This window comes from Sphaerulina musiva (assembly GCF_000320565.1).
Source record: "Sphaerulina musiva SO2202 unplaced genomic scaffold SEPMUscaffold_2, whole genome shotgun sequence".
Classification (NCBI taxonomy): domain Eukaryota; kingdom Fungi; phylum Ascomycota; class Dothideomycetes; order Mycosphaerellales; family Mycosphaerellaceae; genus Sphaerulina; species Sphaerulina musiva.
Genome location: NW_016017384.1, coordinates 1,477,436 through 1,491,829, shown reverse-complemented (window position 1 = coordinate 1,491,829; position 14,394 = coordinate 1,477,436). Strand labels below are relative to the sequence as shown.

Below are 14,394 nucleotides of genomic sequence, written 5' to 3'. Positions count from 1 at the left end.
GCATAGTTTGCTTTGGTTCGCTGTAAACATACGGACAGCTCAACGGCACCTCAGATTCCAGTTCGACATGACTGTCATGCCCCAATGAAAATGGTTCACGATCGCATCTCTTCACACGAGTTTTTCCATATACACCGTGTGCCTATGATGATTGGCTGCGACCAGGCTGCAGTAGTCAGACCCCTCGTATTGCAAAATTGCAAATATTCGATGTGGCTTGCATGCTGATCCCGATATGCTACATGAATATATACATCAGGTACTGTATTGGCCCGTTCATTGCGCTGGGGTGTGATGAGTGAAGCGTAGCGCCGAAGAAACGTGCGCCGAACATCCAATAATCCGACGGTCCATCCATAGACTATAGACTATAGTCCATCGTCGTCGTCCACGTCGTCAACAACGCTGATGCCAATCTTCCTTCCGGTATCCACCACTGGCCAGGCCAGGATGTCGACAACCTAGATAACGTCGAACGATAATAATGGTAATAATGTTGCCAAGTAGAGCGGCGCGCTACTACAGTACCTTGTACATGTAGGAGGTAGTCTACTGTAGTACCTTACTTGCTTACTTACCTACCTCAGTCCTCAGGAATCTTTCTACAGTCTACATTCTACAATATCGTGTCTGTACCTGACAGGCTGACTGTACCGACCACCACCCCGGCACAAACACGTGCAAAGGACATGTCCTGGACTCCTTCCAACTTCGCCCTTTTTTCTTTTTTTTTTCTTCTTTTTCCTTTTTCAGCTATCTGATCTTATCAAGGTACCTGGTACCTACATTACTTGTACTTGAGGTACTTGAGGTACTTCCCATGTGTTATTTGTCCTCTCGAAGAGTCCAAGGACCAAGGCCTCCAAGAGCATGACAGCATAATTCTACGCCCTTGCGCGCGCGCGCGTGCGAGAAAAAAGCAGAAACTTCACCACCGCACCCACAGCCCAAGTCACCCACCTTGCACCCACCCACATAGGCCAGCTCCGCCATTTGACTTTTCTCTGTTGCAGATATGCACCTACTGCGCCAGATAGCTCTCTTTCTGTGTTTTTCTTTTTTCTCTGCCTCTGCCTCTCTGCCTCTCTGCCTCTCTCCCCTTCTCGTAACTACCTGGTAATTCTGCCACTACCACTACCACTACCACTACTGTATGCCAGGTATCACACGACCGTTGACGTCTCTTACGCCTCGACGCTTGCTATCCGCTCAAGCAGCAGTCACCCCGCGCTCAGTACTGCCCCCTCTGCCATATCTGCAGCAGTCGCGTCTCAGTCGCTGCGAGCGTGCGGAGTTCAATGGAAACAGGCTCCTCACGGCGATTACGAGAAGAACAGCAACAACCATGTCGGACGCCATCAATCGACTGCCCCTCAGGAATCGCTGCGCCGAGAGCAAGTCGCCATATGTGAGGTCCCACATCGACAATCCGACAGCGTGGCAGCTATGGACGCCCGAGACCTTGGAGCTGGCCAAGGAGACGAACCGCCTGCTCTTCGTGAGCATCGGCTACAGTGCTTGCCATTGGTGGTGAGTGCAGCCTCCCCACGACATCTCGAGCTTGTACTCAGCAAACTAAGACGAACGGCAGCCACGTGATGGCGCATGAGTCCTTCGACGACCCTCGAATCGCCCAGCTGCTCAATGAGAACTTCATTCCCGTCAAGATCGATCGTGAAGAGAGGCCAGACATTGATCGGCAGTACATGGACTTCCTACAGGCTACAAATGGAGGCGGAGGCTGGCCGTAGGTTGCACAGTTCGGATACCCCAGAGCGCAGACTAAAATGGACGATAGGTTGAACGTCTTTGTAACGCCTGGCGGGCTCGAGCCGATCTTTGGGGGCACGTACTGGCCGAAAAGGGAACGAGCACAGCAGGCGCGCACAGGCTTTGAGGACATCATACTCAAAGTGTCGACAGCATGGCGAGAGCAAGAGCAGAGATGTAGGCAGAGCGCAAAGGACATCACAAGGCAGCTGCGCGAATTCGCTCGTAAGTGATAACATCGCAGTGCGTGTGCTGGGAAAGTGCTGATTTATTCTGGTTAACTGCAGAAGAGGGCAGCATTGGCGGCAAAGATGTCAATAGGACCGACGACGATGCTGAGCTCGAGTTAGACTTGTTGGACGACGCTTTCCAGCACTACAAAATGCGATATGATGACAAGCACGGTGGATTCGGAGGCGCACCCAAATTTCCGACTCCAGTGCACATCCGGCCCCTTTTGCGAGTGGCGTCATATCCGGCCACAGTGCGTGAGATCGTTGGCGAGGAGGAGTGCATCGAAGCTCGCAGCATGGCTCTGATGACGCTGGAAAAGATGGCAAAGGGTGGCATCAAAGATCAAATCGGCCATGGCTTTGCCCGATACTCGGTAAGCGACTCTTTCGTTGTAAAGTCGTGGATGTCTGTGGCGGTGCTCATTGACGATGTAGCTCGATCATGAAGATTGGGGAAGAAAGCGACACTCCAAATACCTGCTAAAAGTTCCATTATTAGGTGACGCGAGACTGGAGTCTGCCGCATTTCGAGAAGATGCTTTACGACAACGCGCAACTTTTGGCGGTGTACTTGGACGCGTATTTGCTGACTAAATCGCCACTTTTCCTCGAGATTGTTAAAGATATCGCAACATATTTGACAAGTGCTCCAATGCAATCTGAGCTAGGAGGCATACATTCCGCAGAAGATGCTGATTCATTTCCAACCATCAACGACAAGCACAAACGCGAGGGAGCATACTACGTCTGGACGCTGGAAGAGTTTGAACAAGTGCTCAGCGAGGAAGAAGTGAAAGTGTGTGCCAAATATTGGAATGTGAAGGCCGAAGGCAACGTTGATCGTCGACATGACGCACAAGGCGAGCTCATCAAGCAAAACACATTATGCGTTTCGCGCGAGACCGCCGAGCTCGCCGAAGAGTTGAACATGGCCGAAGATGATGTAAAGCGCGCGATTGATAGTGGACGACAAGCGCTGCTGGCGTACAGAGAGGCAAACCGTCCTTCTCCGTCGTTGGATGACAAGATCGTGACTTCTTGGAACGGTCTTGCTATTGGAAGTCTCGCTCGAGCTGGTGCGGCGCTACGTGAGGTGTCTCCAGAAGCAGGGTCCTCCTATGTCTCCGCAGCCAGGAAAGCAGCGCTCTGCATACAGAATCATCTCTTCGACGCAATGAGTGGTACACTCCGCAGAGTGTACCGCGAAGGGCCCGGTGAGACCCAAGGCTTCGCCGACGATTATGCATTCTTCATTTCTGGACTGTTGGACCTTTACGAAGCTACGTTTGACAGTGATTTCCTCCAATTGGCCGACACTCTGCAGGAGACTCAAAACAAGCTCTTCTGGGACCCCGAGAAGTACGGTTTCTTCTCCACGCCAGCCCATCAACCCGACATATTGATTAGAACAAAGGACGCCATGGACAATGCGGAGCCCAGTGTCAACGGTGTCAGTGCCAGCAATCTCTTCCGTCTCGGCTCTCTTCTCAACGACGAAGAGTACAGCAAAATGGCCCGAAGGACTGTGGCATGTTTCGAAGTGGAGATTGAGCAACATCCCGGCCTCTTCTCCGGGATCTTGTCCAGCGTCGTGGCATCACGTCTCGGCATGCGAGGCGTCATGGTGGTCGGAGATGGGGAGGCTGCACAGGCAGTCCTCAAGAATGCACGCGAAACAGTGCGTTCGAATTACACGATTTTACGCATCGGAAGCGGAGCGAATAGCCAGTGGCTGAAGAGCAGGAATGAGCTGGTGAAGGATCTGGACGAGACGAGAGACATGGTGCAGCTGTGTGAGGGTCAGACCTGTCGGCTGTTGACCCTCGAGCAGATTCAGCAAGAGCTGTTTTGATCATGGACGGACGAGCGAGCACGCATGCACAGAAAAGCAAGCGGTAAGAGAAAATCAGATTTGATGAATCTGTTATTCGTCTATTTTTGGGGGGTATCTCTATGATGCGAATAGCATCAGCACTCTCGTGCATTCTGTATCATTTTGTATAGCAATCATTCGTACGCTTCATCACCATCATCTCATGGCCAAGCAGATTTCTCCGACTGGACACCCTCACACTCTCAGACCCTCACATTCTCAAATTTTCACATCCTCACATCCTCGCATCCTCGCTGAAGCGATCGACCTCCGAGGTATAATGGCAAGCTGTGCAAATTGAACCGCTTGTTCAAAATGGGGTGTGTGTATAAGTATACCTATCCCTTGAATGTGGTGGATCCCTGCTCGGCACTCGTGTCGACAAACTCGCTTCCGCACTCGTGGCGGAAAGGCTGGCTCCGAATGTAGGCGCTGACATCGGCTTGGTAGCTCAAGACCTTGAGGTACTCAATCACCGCCTTCAAGTAATCGTCCGACTTGACCTGCTGGGGCTGGTTCCGAAACTCCTCCACCTCAACCAGGTTGTACGGCTCGCTGGCAGATTTCTCAATGCTGTCATCGACGAGGACCGTGTTGGCTTGCGTCCACATTTGATCCTTGTTACGATTGGCGGCTTGTATGGTCGCGTCGTTCCAGATGAGGGATAACTGCTTATAGACCTGAACTTTTGCGTTGTAAGCTTCTTTCGAAAGTCCTAGACGATCACGTGCCCAGACAGCAACGAGCTGCTCGAGTTGCTGTGGGGTGAAGAGATCGGAGCACATCGTAGCTACATTCTCTGGTCGTGCGGATGACCAGATCATTACATTGTGATTGGCGAATATGTAAGTCAGGAATTCCTGGACATATGGCCGCGGAACAAAAGTGTTGGCGCCGCTGAATTTGGAGCGCTTCAGAAGAGTGCCGTTCAGATCGAGGACAACAAGCAGAGGCCGAGGCATAGTCAGAAGCTGTGGCTGCTGTGATGCCAGGTACGTGTAGAATGGAGTCGGGGAGGGCCGAGCCATCACTTTTCTCCGTGGCGCATTGATGTTTGACTTGATGTAGGGCGGTGGTAACTGGTCTGGCGTAGTACTCCTCTGCGTCTGTGCAGGGCGCAGTGGTTTTGGAAGAAAAATCTGCTGGGATGTGTCTGGCGCAACAGATGTGGGGGGTTGAGCTCCAAGCTCGTAGACAGGGGATGCTCGTCCTCGAGTCGACTGCTCGGCTGCTCTAGCTGCGGCTTTCTGCTTCTTACTAAGCTTCTTCGCCGGTCCTGCAGAGCGTAGAGGATACCTGGGGAGCCTTCCAATGGGCTGAAGCTGGTCAGGAATGCTGATGTCTGCTGACGTAGCGTTCTGGGTCGGCACATGTGCCTGAGCGTTGGCGGCCAAGTGGCTGTTCGCTGAACGTGTCGTCACGTCGGCTGCAAGATATGAGTAATCGAACGGGGTCGGCTGAAAACGGGTGGTGGCATACAGGTTTCCGTAGCGGTCGGGGTGGCAGTCGCCCCCGTCGTAGGCCGTGTGTTGGATCGCCGAGGGGAGCGAGGCGACGGCTTGGAGTCGCTGTTGTTGCTCTCGAGGCCAGCTGCGGCCGTGCGAGTCGTATCCGTGCTGCTGTCCTCCACCGATGTTGTATTGCCCGTGTCCGCTGACAGCGAGATTGACAGCTTCTCCAGCTGGCGCGCAAAGTGGCCGTCCTTGATTTGTTTGGTGCCCATGGTACGAGTACCAGTGCGGCGGCGGCGGGGGAGGAAGTTGCCAGGCTTGTGGCAGAGAACGCAAGATTGTCAAGTGAGCGGGTGGAATCTTGTTGTGGCCGTCGTCAGCAGCGCTCGTCTGCAGGATTGCGGCGGGTTGGTTAGCATCGGCTATGGCGGCGGCTTCGTTTGGTGGTGTGATGTAGATGTACCTGTGGGCAGCAGCAAACATTCTCGCGACGTGTCGGTGGTGATGATGGTGGTAGTGGTGAGGGGGGTGGGATGGACGAAGGAGAAGAAGGCCGTGGGCGGTGGGCGGGATTTCTATAAGTACCTCGTCAAGACAAAGTCGCGAAAGTAGAAGAACCTTAGGTACAGACAAGGTACATGTAGGTGGTAGGAGGAGATACAGGTAGGAGGCAGTAGAAGCTCTTGGAGGCGCCTGCGAGGTTGCCAAGCATTGTAGAGCCAGGCAATCAGGCATCCATCCATCCATTCATTCACTCACTCTCTCTCCCCTCTCTGTCACAGATCCAGACACTTGAAAAGTGTACCAATTACACTTTCATCAACCTCACCTCACCTCACCTGCTGTTCTCTACGGTGCATCTACGCCAGCTAATGGCAAATGTCCTGGCAGACTGACCAGATTCGAGCAGAATGTGGCCAAGCAGAGCCTCGAGCCGTGTGGTGGAAACGAAGATAGCCTCCACAAGATATCAAACAAATATGCATTGCAGTGTGCACGCCAGTCTTCGAACGGATAAAACATGTGCAAGTACGCAAGCCATTGGGTGTCCAAGGACCGTTGAAAGACAAGCAAATGAGGAGCCCACAATCATGCCGCCCTCCATCCTGTGTAGGTTTGCGGAGATCTAGGAGGTACCGAGGCCGTTGACCCAAATATGATCCTTCTTGGCGTTCTGGGAAGACATCTCCCAGCCAGCAGTACACTGAGTACAGCAGCGAGGAGATTGTACTACTCCCTAAAATTGAAGAGGCTGGCCGCTGTAAGCAGCCAGGTACTGACATGTGGATAGGGAAGTCCTTTGTCGTTGCTAATTGCTTTGCGATAGCATCCGCTTTGGCTCATGTAGATATTTTCCCATCGTCGCAGGCACATGTCCAGTCAGATACAGGAGGTGCAAGCACGCTGAGGCTGATGTTTGTGGGCGATTCCATCACGCATGGACATGAAGCAGACTACACGTGGAGGTATCGACTTTGGCAATGGCTGCGAGAAACGGAGACTCCATTCTCGTTTGTCGGACCATATACAGGTAAGGTAATCATGCGTCCTTCCTGAAAATTCGAAGCGGCACTAATGTTTCCAGGCACCTGTGCTCCAGTAAGTCCAGAAACATCTCCAAGGCACTCCCGATACTAGATGCTCTCCGGCCGACTAAGGCGACAGGCTTGCAGAAAGGCCTACTCGATCTGAGAACCTCCTTACTTACGACCTGTCACTTCTAGGCACCTGCACTTCCCCCTCAACCGCCACGCCTACTCGAACTCCCGGTGAGAGGAGCAGATGCTATCGATGACTTTCCCCGCACCGATTGGGGCTATGCCCGAGAGGTTCCACAGGACTTCGACGCTCACCATTTTGCGACCTCTGGAGATCGCGCTGACCGAGTCAAGAAATTGATTCAGAGTCGGGTCCAAGAGTTCACCCCAAACGTGCTTCTGATTTTGCTGGGATTCAACGATCTCTCTTGGGGCGGCGCAACTCCCGATGGTTTGATCGCAAGCCTCAAGGAATTAATTGATAATGCTCGAGCGGCCAATCCTACAATCAAAGTGGCAGTGGGCAACGTCGTTCACGAAGCATATAGCAGCCCCAGTCTCGAGGACCGTACCACCAAGTTCAACGAACTTCTCCGATCTACCTACACGTCTTGGAAGTTACCAGAATCTCCTGTGTTTCATGTCGATGTAGCAGGCGTGTATACATGCGGACCGCATCGTAATTGCACTAGTACAGCTGATGGGTTGCACCCGAACGAGTTAGGTAAATTGCTGTATACGGCGTCGATAAAAATGATAGCGGACGTTGATGTGATGCTAGGATCTTACCAGATTGCTCATGCCTTTTCCAAGACCTTGATTGAGGACTTCTCGATCGGACAGCAACCCGTCCCGATCCCGGAAACCTGGACTGAGCGAGCAGTGGAGCCTCCCACCAACGTCAAGGCAGCAAGCACCTCGATGGGCATCAAAGCCACCTGGGATCGTCCTTGGGGAATCACAGACTTCCACGTCCGGCGACGCACGGGCGGCCAGGAGTGGATCATCGATTATGGAGTGAAGGCGAACAGAACAGATACTATTCTGCCCGAAGCTGGCATTGAGTACGAATACCAGGTTCGCTCGTGCTTGGGAAGACGATGCGGCGACTGGTCCAGTGAATATGCCAGCGCTCGATCAGGAAGAAACACCGGTCCGCCCCCCGAGACCGTCATCACTTCCCCTACCGAGCTGGGCTTCCACGTTAGCTGGTCGCCTCCCCACGAACATGAAGCTGCAAAGTGGAACATTACACAATACGACGTCTCATTTTTCAACACTCACACGAAGCAGGACGTACACGTGGGCACCCTCAACACATCCGTCACGCTCGAGGGCCTGCCATCGGGGGAGATGAGTGTGGTAGGCGTGATCTTGGACATCTCCATCTCCGCGTGGACCAGTCCCGAGGGTGGTGGCACCATATTCACTCGTGGCAGACCCGTGCTGCCAGGCGCTCTCCTCGCCCCCCACAAGCCAGGAAGTCTGCAGTCGAGAGTGATTAATGAGAGTGCTGTGCAACTGACTTGGGCCGCTAATGATGAGTATACCGCTGGGTATCTGGTGTATGTCGATGGCGATACCAATGGCATTGCGACTTTGGAGACTGAGCAGGTGGTTAGGGTACCACAACAACGGACCCGGTAAGCAATATCACAAATCGCTTCTTTTCTTCCTTTTTCTTTTGTGACTTTTCCTCAAACTCACACTCATCATGCCCATCTAGTAGCACCCTTCCCGAAATTTGCGTCTCGGCTGTCAATGGCGAGCTTGCTTCGGAAAAGTCTTGCTTAACGGGAGATGCAGCAGCAGTTCCCGAGTCTCCTCGTGTTGGGGAACCCGAGGGCGGTACTACTACTACTGCTACTGCTACTACGACGACGTTTCTTGCTCCGATTTTGACGTTGTTGATTTTGGCGTCACTCGTCGTGAGTATGCTGCGGTGTGTCCAAGGTGGATCGGATGGTGAAATCTATAAATGAATGGTGTTGGTATGAAGACTCTCTACAGTACTGGCCTGCAAGGCTGGGAGGTGTATCTATATCCATCTATATCTATATTTTGCCAGATTGCGACTTTGTATAATGATATCGTCTTGCTTCTGAGTAGATTTGATGTAGCGAAATCGTCAATGTCGACAATATGAATTTGAGCGGCTCCGAATTGATCGGAGCCCGGGCCGGGCCAGAGAAGAGGAACCTTGCAAGAAAATTGCTGGGCGACACGACTCATATATCAAAATAAATCATATAGTAAAGCGACAAGAACAACAACATCAACATCACCAACATCACGAAAATCCAAACGATCATTATATTTCTTCCCACAGTGCAGTCCTGATGGCCGACGCACTGCTCACGTACTTCCGCGTGAATTTGCCAGAAGAGATCGTCGTCCACATTCAAGCCTACCTGGAACAGCTGGAACATGGCGACTACGAAGGCGTCCTGCGAAGTCCCGAAGCTCGACTGTTGCTGGGTCATGAACAGAACGAGCAGCTGAAGTCTGTTCAGCGGAACGAGTTTGCCACATGGAGTGATTTTGTCTTCCATCGACTCAGCGTCTTTTTGGCCGATCGAGACCGAGCGAAATTGCAGGCCATTGCCTTCTGCATCGCCTACGCTGCTCTATTGGCCTTTGTCCAGTCGAATGTGACTGGTCCTCCGCTGCCATTCCGTGCTGCAGACATTCTTCTGCCATCCGAAGTGGCCACAGATCGACAGCAGACTCATCACGTGCGGCAGAAACTGCTCGCCGGTCTCACTGTCGATGGCATTGCAGCCTACAAGCTCACCCCGAACATCGAACTCTTGTGCGTTGCCGACGCCATTGTAACGAACCCAGCCGTTCTCAAGAACATCAAAGCCGCCAGATGGGCCAAGTTGCGCACTGCTTTCTTCCACCAACGCCTTCTCTCCGAAGTCTCGTCGACACTGCAAGAAGTCATCTACGACGATCTGGGCCTGCTCGAAGACGATCTCAATGTGGCCAAGGACGCCAGCCTACACGTCGAGTTCTTGCTGGAACGCGCGAGCATCCACGTGCATCACGGACTGGACAAGTTTGCACGGGCAGACTTGGAGAAAGCCAAATTGGAACATCATTTTCAATTCGCTCTTGTAGGCATGCTGGGCAAGCGAACCAAATACCAGCAAAAAGATGTCAGCCAACTGGTCGTGCTTGCTAAAAGTGCGACTGATGGTAATTCTATCCCAGACCAACCTGCCAATGATGATGCACCGCAGACCAAGCCAGAGAATCTGGACCTGAACGATGACACCTTGCTCGAGAGCATATCGTTCACCAAGGACAAGCCCAGTGACGAGTCACTCACGGAAATGCAGAATCTGGAGGCCCTCCCTCGTGTACTACAAGAGTTGGACCCGGGAAATCAACCGAAACTGCAGCCGCTGGACTCTGCAATGCTCTTACTGGTCGCCTCATCAATCACAAACACATCGCCTCAGAATGGCCTCACTCGTGAGGAAACGCTCCCGTATGCGACACGAGTGCTCGATGGAGGGAGCTCAAATTGGCAGATTTATACTCAAGCTCTCCTCGTGCGAAGCAGGATAGAAGGCTACAAATCACGAACGATCGAGCGTGGCTTACTGCAGCTGCAAGCACTGGTCGACCAGGTCATCGCAGAAACTACGGCTGAAGGCTCTTCTGCCAAGGAGGACTCCGACAAGCCCGCGACGACATCAACTTTCCTACCCAAGGCCAAGGAGAGCGAAAGTGCGCCTGTCACAGAGCGTTTGCGATACATCTTCCAGCTTGCTACACCGACCAGATGGGAGCTCGAGGCTGAATTAGCCGCTCGATGGGTACAGCTCGGAGGTCTTCGATCAGCACTCGAGATCTACGAACGTCTTGAAATGTGGGCGGAGGCGGCACTCTGCTGGGCTGGAACGGAGCGAGAAGACAAGGCCAAACGTGTCGTGCGTCGCCAGCTCTTCCACGCGACCAATGGAGGTCCGGGAGACTCCGAGATCGATGCGAGCGAGGATGAGGAATGGCAGGGTGCTGCGCGAGATCCTGCGCCTCTCGACGCTCCACGGCTCTACTGCATTCTCGGTGACATTGACCAGTCCATTGCGTATTATGAGAAGGCGTGGGAAGTCTCCCATGAGCGCTACGCTCGCGCGCAAAGATCGATTGGCCGCCACTTTCTCGCTGCGAAAGACATGCTTCGAGCAGCAGAAGCGTACAGCAAGAGTCTTCGCGTCAACCAGCTCAACCACCAATCCTGGTTCGCGCTGGGATGCGCTCTGCTGGAGCTGGCACAATTTAAGCGTGCAGTTGAAGCCTTCTCTCGCTGCGTCCAACTGGATGAAACAGATGCTGAAGCCTGGAGCAATTTGGCAGCCGCACTCCTTCGAACAGACGAAGATGAATCTGAGCCTACATCCGCAGACGCCCAACAAAAACAACAGTCAATCAAACTTGACGATGAAGAGGACGATGAATCTCCCACATCTCATCACCAACCCTCCAAAGAAACCGCCCTCCTCGAAAAACGCCAAGCCATCCGCCTCGACGCCCTCAAAGCCCTCAAACGCGCCGCCTCTCTCAAACACGAATCGCACCGCATCTGGGAAAACGTCCTCATCGTCGCCGCCTCCGTCCGTCCGCCCTCCTATCAAGACATTCTCACGGCCCAACGCCAAATCATCCAACTCCGCGGTCCCACGGACGGAGAAAAATGCATCGACATTCCCATCTTGACGACTCTCGTCACTCACATTATCATTTCTTCTTCTTCTTCTTCCTCCTCCCACGACAAGGCAGGAGGAGGAGGAGGAGAAGGAGGAGGGTACTACGACCCCAGCAAACCCGGCCTGGCACGCATGACAGTCAAATTCATCGACGAAGCCGTCATCCCTCTGATCACAAGCTCAGCAGAACTCTGGCAATTAGTGGCGAAATTGGCATTGTGGAGGAGGAAACCCGGCACGGCGCTCGATGCGGAAGAGAAGGCGTGGAGGACGGTGACGAATCAACCGGGGTGGGAGAGTCAGGGCAACGAGAAGGCTTGGGATGCCGTGGTGGAAGCGACGGTGAGATTGTGTGATGCTTATGAGAGTTTGGGACCTCAAGAGCGGACCGAGGGCATGGCGGCGGGTTCGGGAGAGGTGGTAATGAAGGATTGGAAATTCAAGGCGAGGAGTGCGGTGAGGGGGATTATGGGCAGGGGGAAAGAATGTTGGGAGGGGACGGAGGGGTGGGAGAGGTTAAAAGGGGCGATGGAGGAGTTGCGAAGGTGAGATGGTGCAATGCGGCAATGATGCTACTGTGACTCTCTGCACAAGGCATGAGCATGAAAAGGACAGAGACACTGTACCTAGTACGCGATATATATGCTCAGTGTCAACGCCGAATTGTTCCCCGACCTTCGCAGCCTCATGAATGGCCAGCTGATTTGTCCGTACAAGCATCTCCATCCAGTAACAATCAGAGGTTCCTCATCCAGAGACTTCTCAGACCCCATCTCCATCCACCCAACAAAGCCGACCTCTCTTCGTTGCCCGTCTCCGCTCTCACAGGGTACCTCACCTCTAGGAGTTCCCGGACATAATCTTCCGCTGCCCTGGTGTATACCGAGCTCCACACCCGGGTATGCATCTTGTGACAGAAAGGCTTGGCAGGCTTCCCCTTGTATCCCAAATCGAAATCCTGGTCGCTGTGCATTGAAGCGTTATCGGTGTTCGGCCACGCATACAAAGACGGCGCGGGTTTATCCGCATGAGAAACAGCAGGCGAGCGCGAGATCACTCCGCGGTTCTTGCCTCCTGTGACTGGACCAGAGATGCTGTGACTCAAGCCAGGGTAGGCGCTAGATTCGGGAGGCGGAGTCGCAGCCCGAGGAGAGTCGAGTTCGAATGAAGCGTTTGCCACTGAGACCTGGGCCTGTTGTTTCGTACCAGCTGTTCTTGAGGATTCAATCTGGGGATCTGGGCTGCCAATGCGACTCAATGCCATAGTCGCAGGACTAGAAATGGACGCAATGTGGCCGTTTCCATCAGAGCTTTGCTTGGATGAGGTCTGATTGTGCTTCAATATACTTGTTTTGCGATGTATCCTTGCTTGAATATCGGTTGCCGTTAAGGCAGGTGTTTTGTGAGAGCTAGTGTGATGGTAACTTGAGATTGGATATGTCCTGCCACTGGAATCGATGAAGATTCGGCCAGCTTGTCGCGTCTGCGACCGTGCCTTCGCCACTCCCGTCATGGCGGTGACGGTCGTGATGTTCGTTCCTGGCTTTCGTATTTGTAGTTGCCTTTCAGCAGCACCTAGAGTCTAACTGCGTACGACTCAATGGCACGCAAAATCCAGGTAGTTTGTACTACTTGCTGCTCCGTGACAGGCTTGTGCTTCCATTGTTTGCTTTTGAGACACAATCGCCGTCTTACTGGTTCCCCGTCCATCGAAGCAACCAGTGCAACACTATAGCGCACGTCTTCACGCCTGCAGGCCCGCCAAAGAGGTAGGTATTGCTCTGGTGCACAAACACCGAACATGCACCTTCCATCCGATTGGCCCTTCGACATGATCAGCTTGCCATCGAAGTCACATTCCATCATCGGCTTCGTCTCTAAACGTCTTCACGGCAATATATTGCCAGTGTGCACACAGTGAAGGTGCTTTTCAGAAAACCTAAAGATCACAACCACGTGCTCCTAAGCCAGCGTCCTTATTGAGTCTTGTTAGATCAGCTCTCCTCCACGGCCTTCATAGATATTTGCGGCCTTTTGTCTGAGCCAGCAGCCATTCGATAGCATGTATCATGGTCAATTCTGCCTCATCGCACGAGTAAATGTGTCCGCATCATCTCAAGCCATGCTGATATCCAAGCACAAGGTTCTCTCGCGCCACACGAGAGGGCATGTTCGTTCAATCTACTCATGTCTGCACACTCGCTCAAGGCACCCTCTTGACCTTCAAAATGACCTCCGAGAGCAGATCCACCAAGGTCTCCTTCTCCATTTCCTTCTTCTCCCTTTCGCTCTCGGCCTCTCTCAACTCCTTCTCCAACTCCCCCATCCTCTTCACCTGATCTGCCTCGCTATTCCCAATCCCAGGTAGCGAGTTGACAATGTACTCAATCTGCTGTTGCTTGAGCACCACGTCCTGCGCCAGTTCTCTCGCTGCAGCTTCGAATCTGTCAGGCGTCTCAGGGGGCGGAGTAGCAGCTTCGGACTGTTGCTGCTGCTGTTGCTTCACATCGCCGTTCGTGTTGCCATTTGCGTTGGGCTTGGACTTTTTCTCGTCTTTGTCGTCTTCGTCGCCGGCGAGTTTGAAGTTGGGGCCTTGAGGTTGTCCAGGGATAACGCCGTAGGGATGGCGTGTCTGGATGTAGTTGAGGGAGGCGTACATCTGGGTGAGCAGGTCATCGAGACAGTCCTGGAGCTGAGTGAGTCTGTCGGCCATGGTGCAGGACAAGAAAGCGTTGATTTCGTGAATTACATGTTGACATGCAATGCAAGTACGGAAGTGAACAGCTCCAAGCTCTCAGCACGCCAAGCCAA

At 53.1% G+C, this 14,394-nt stretch overlaps 6 protein-coding genes across 6 annotated transcripts; 3 read left to right on the top strand and 3 right to left on the bottom strand.

The window, feature by feature from the left end:
• Window positions 1-1,089: 1,089 nt before the first annotated feature.
• On the top strand, window positions 1,090-5,867 carry SEPMUDRAFT_147282 (uncharacterized protein). Its single transcript, XM_016904198.1, has 6 exons — window positions 1,090-1,530; window positions 1,592-1,747; window positions 1,799-1,995; window positions 2,058-2,377; window positions 2,503-5,717; window positions 5,791-5,867. Exons 1-5 carry the CDS (start codon window positions 1,154-1,156, stop codon window positions 3,853-3,855), a joined length of 2,403 nt encoding a protein of 800 aa, XP_016763501.1. The 5' UTR covers window positions 1,090-1,153; the 3' UTR covers window positions 3,856-5,717; window positions 5,791-5,867.
• Window positions 4,215-4,904, bottom strand: SEPMUDRAFT_139100 (HAD-like protein; the record flags this gene model as incomplete). Its single annotated transcript, XM_016902897.1, has 1 exon — window positions 4,215-4,904. One exon carries the CDS (start codon window positions 4,902-4,904, stop codon window positions 4,215-4,217), a length of 690 nt encoding a protein of 229 aa, XP_016763502.1.
• Window positions 5,868-6,418: 551 nt separating the features above from the next.
• On the top strand, window positions 6,419-8,847 carry SEPMUDRAFT_131081 (carbohydrate esterase family 3 protein; the record flags this gene model as incomplete). The annotated part of the gene is made up of 6 exons (XM_016902394.1): window positions 6,419-6,437; window positions 6,619-6,858; window positions 6,913-6,926; window positions 7,052-7,589; window positions 7,647-8,508; window positions 8,592-8,847. The coding sequence occupies 6 exons, from the start codon at window positions 6,419-6,421 to the stop codon at window positions 8,845-8,847; spliced, it is 1,929 nt and encodes a 642-aa protein (XP_016763500.1).
• On the top strand, window positions 8,592-12,132 carry SEPMUDRAFT_154220 (TPR-like protein; the record flags this gene model as incomplete). Its single annotated transcript, XM_016907554.1, has 2 exons — window positions 8,592-8,793; window positions 8,986-12,132. Exon 2 carries the CDS (start codon window positions 9,205-9,207, stop codon window positions 12,130-12,132), a length of 2,928 nt encoding a protein of 975 aa, XP_016763499.1. The 5' UTR covers window positions 8,592-8,793; window positions 8,986-9,204.
• A 28-nt stretch (window positions 12,133-12,160) lies between these two features.
• On the bottom strand, window positions 12,161-13,788 carry SEPMUDRAFT_154219 (uncharacterized protein). The gene has a single exon (XM_016907553.1). It carries the CDS (start codon window positions 13,094-13,096, stop codon window positions 12,320-12,322), a length of 777 nt encoding a protein of 258 aa, XP_016763498.1. The 5' UTR covers window positions 13,097-13,788; the 3' UTR covers window positions 12,161-12,319.
• Window positions 13,789-13,906: 118 nt separating this feature from the next.
• On the bottom strand, window positions 13,907-14,242 carry SEPMUDRAFT_22715 (uncharacterized protein; the record flags this gene model as incomplete). Its single annotated transcript, XM_016908359.1, has 1 exon — window positions 13,907-14,242. A coding segment is annotated over one exon (336 nt), but the record flags the coding sequence as incomplete, so codon positions are not given.
• Window positions 14,243-14,394: the final 152 nt, after the last annotated feature.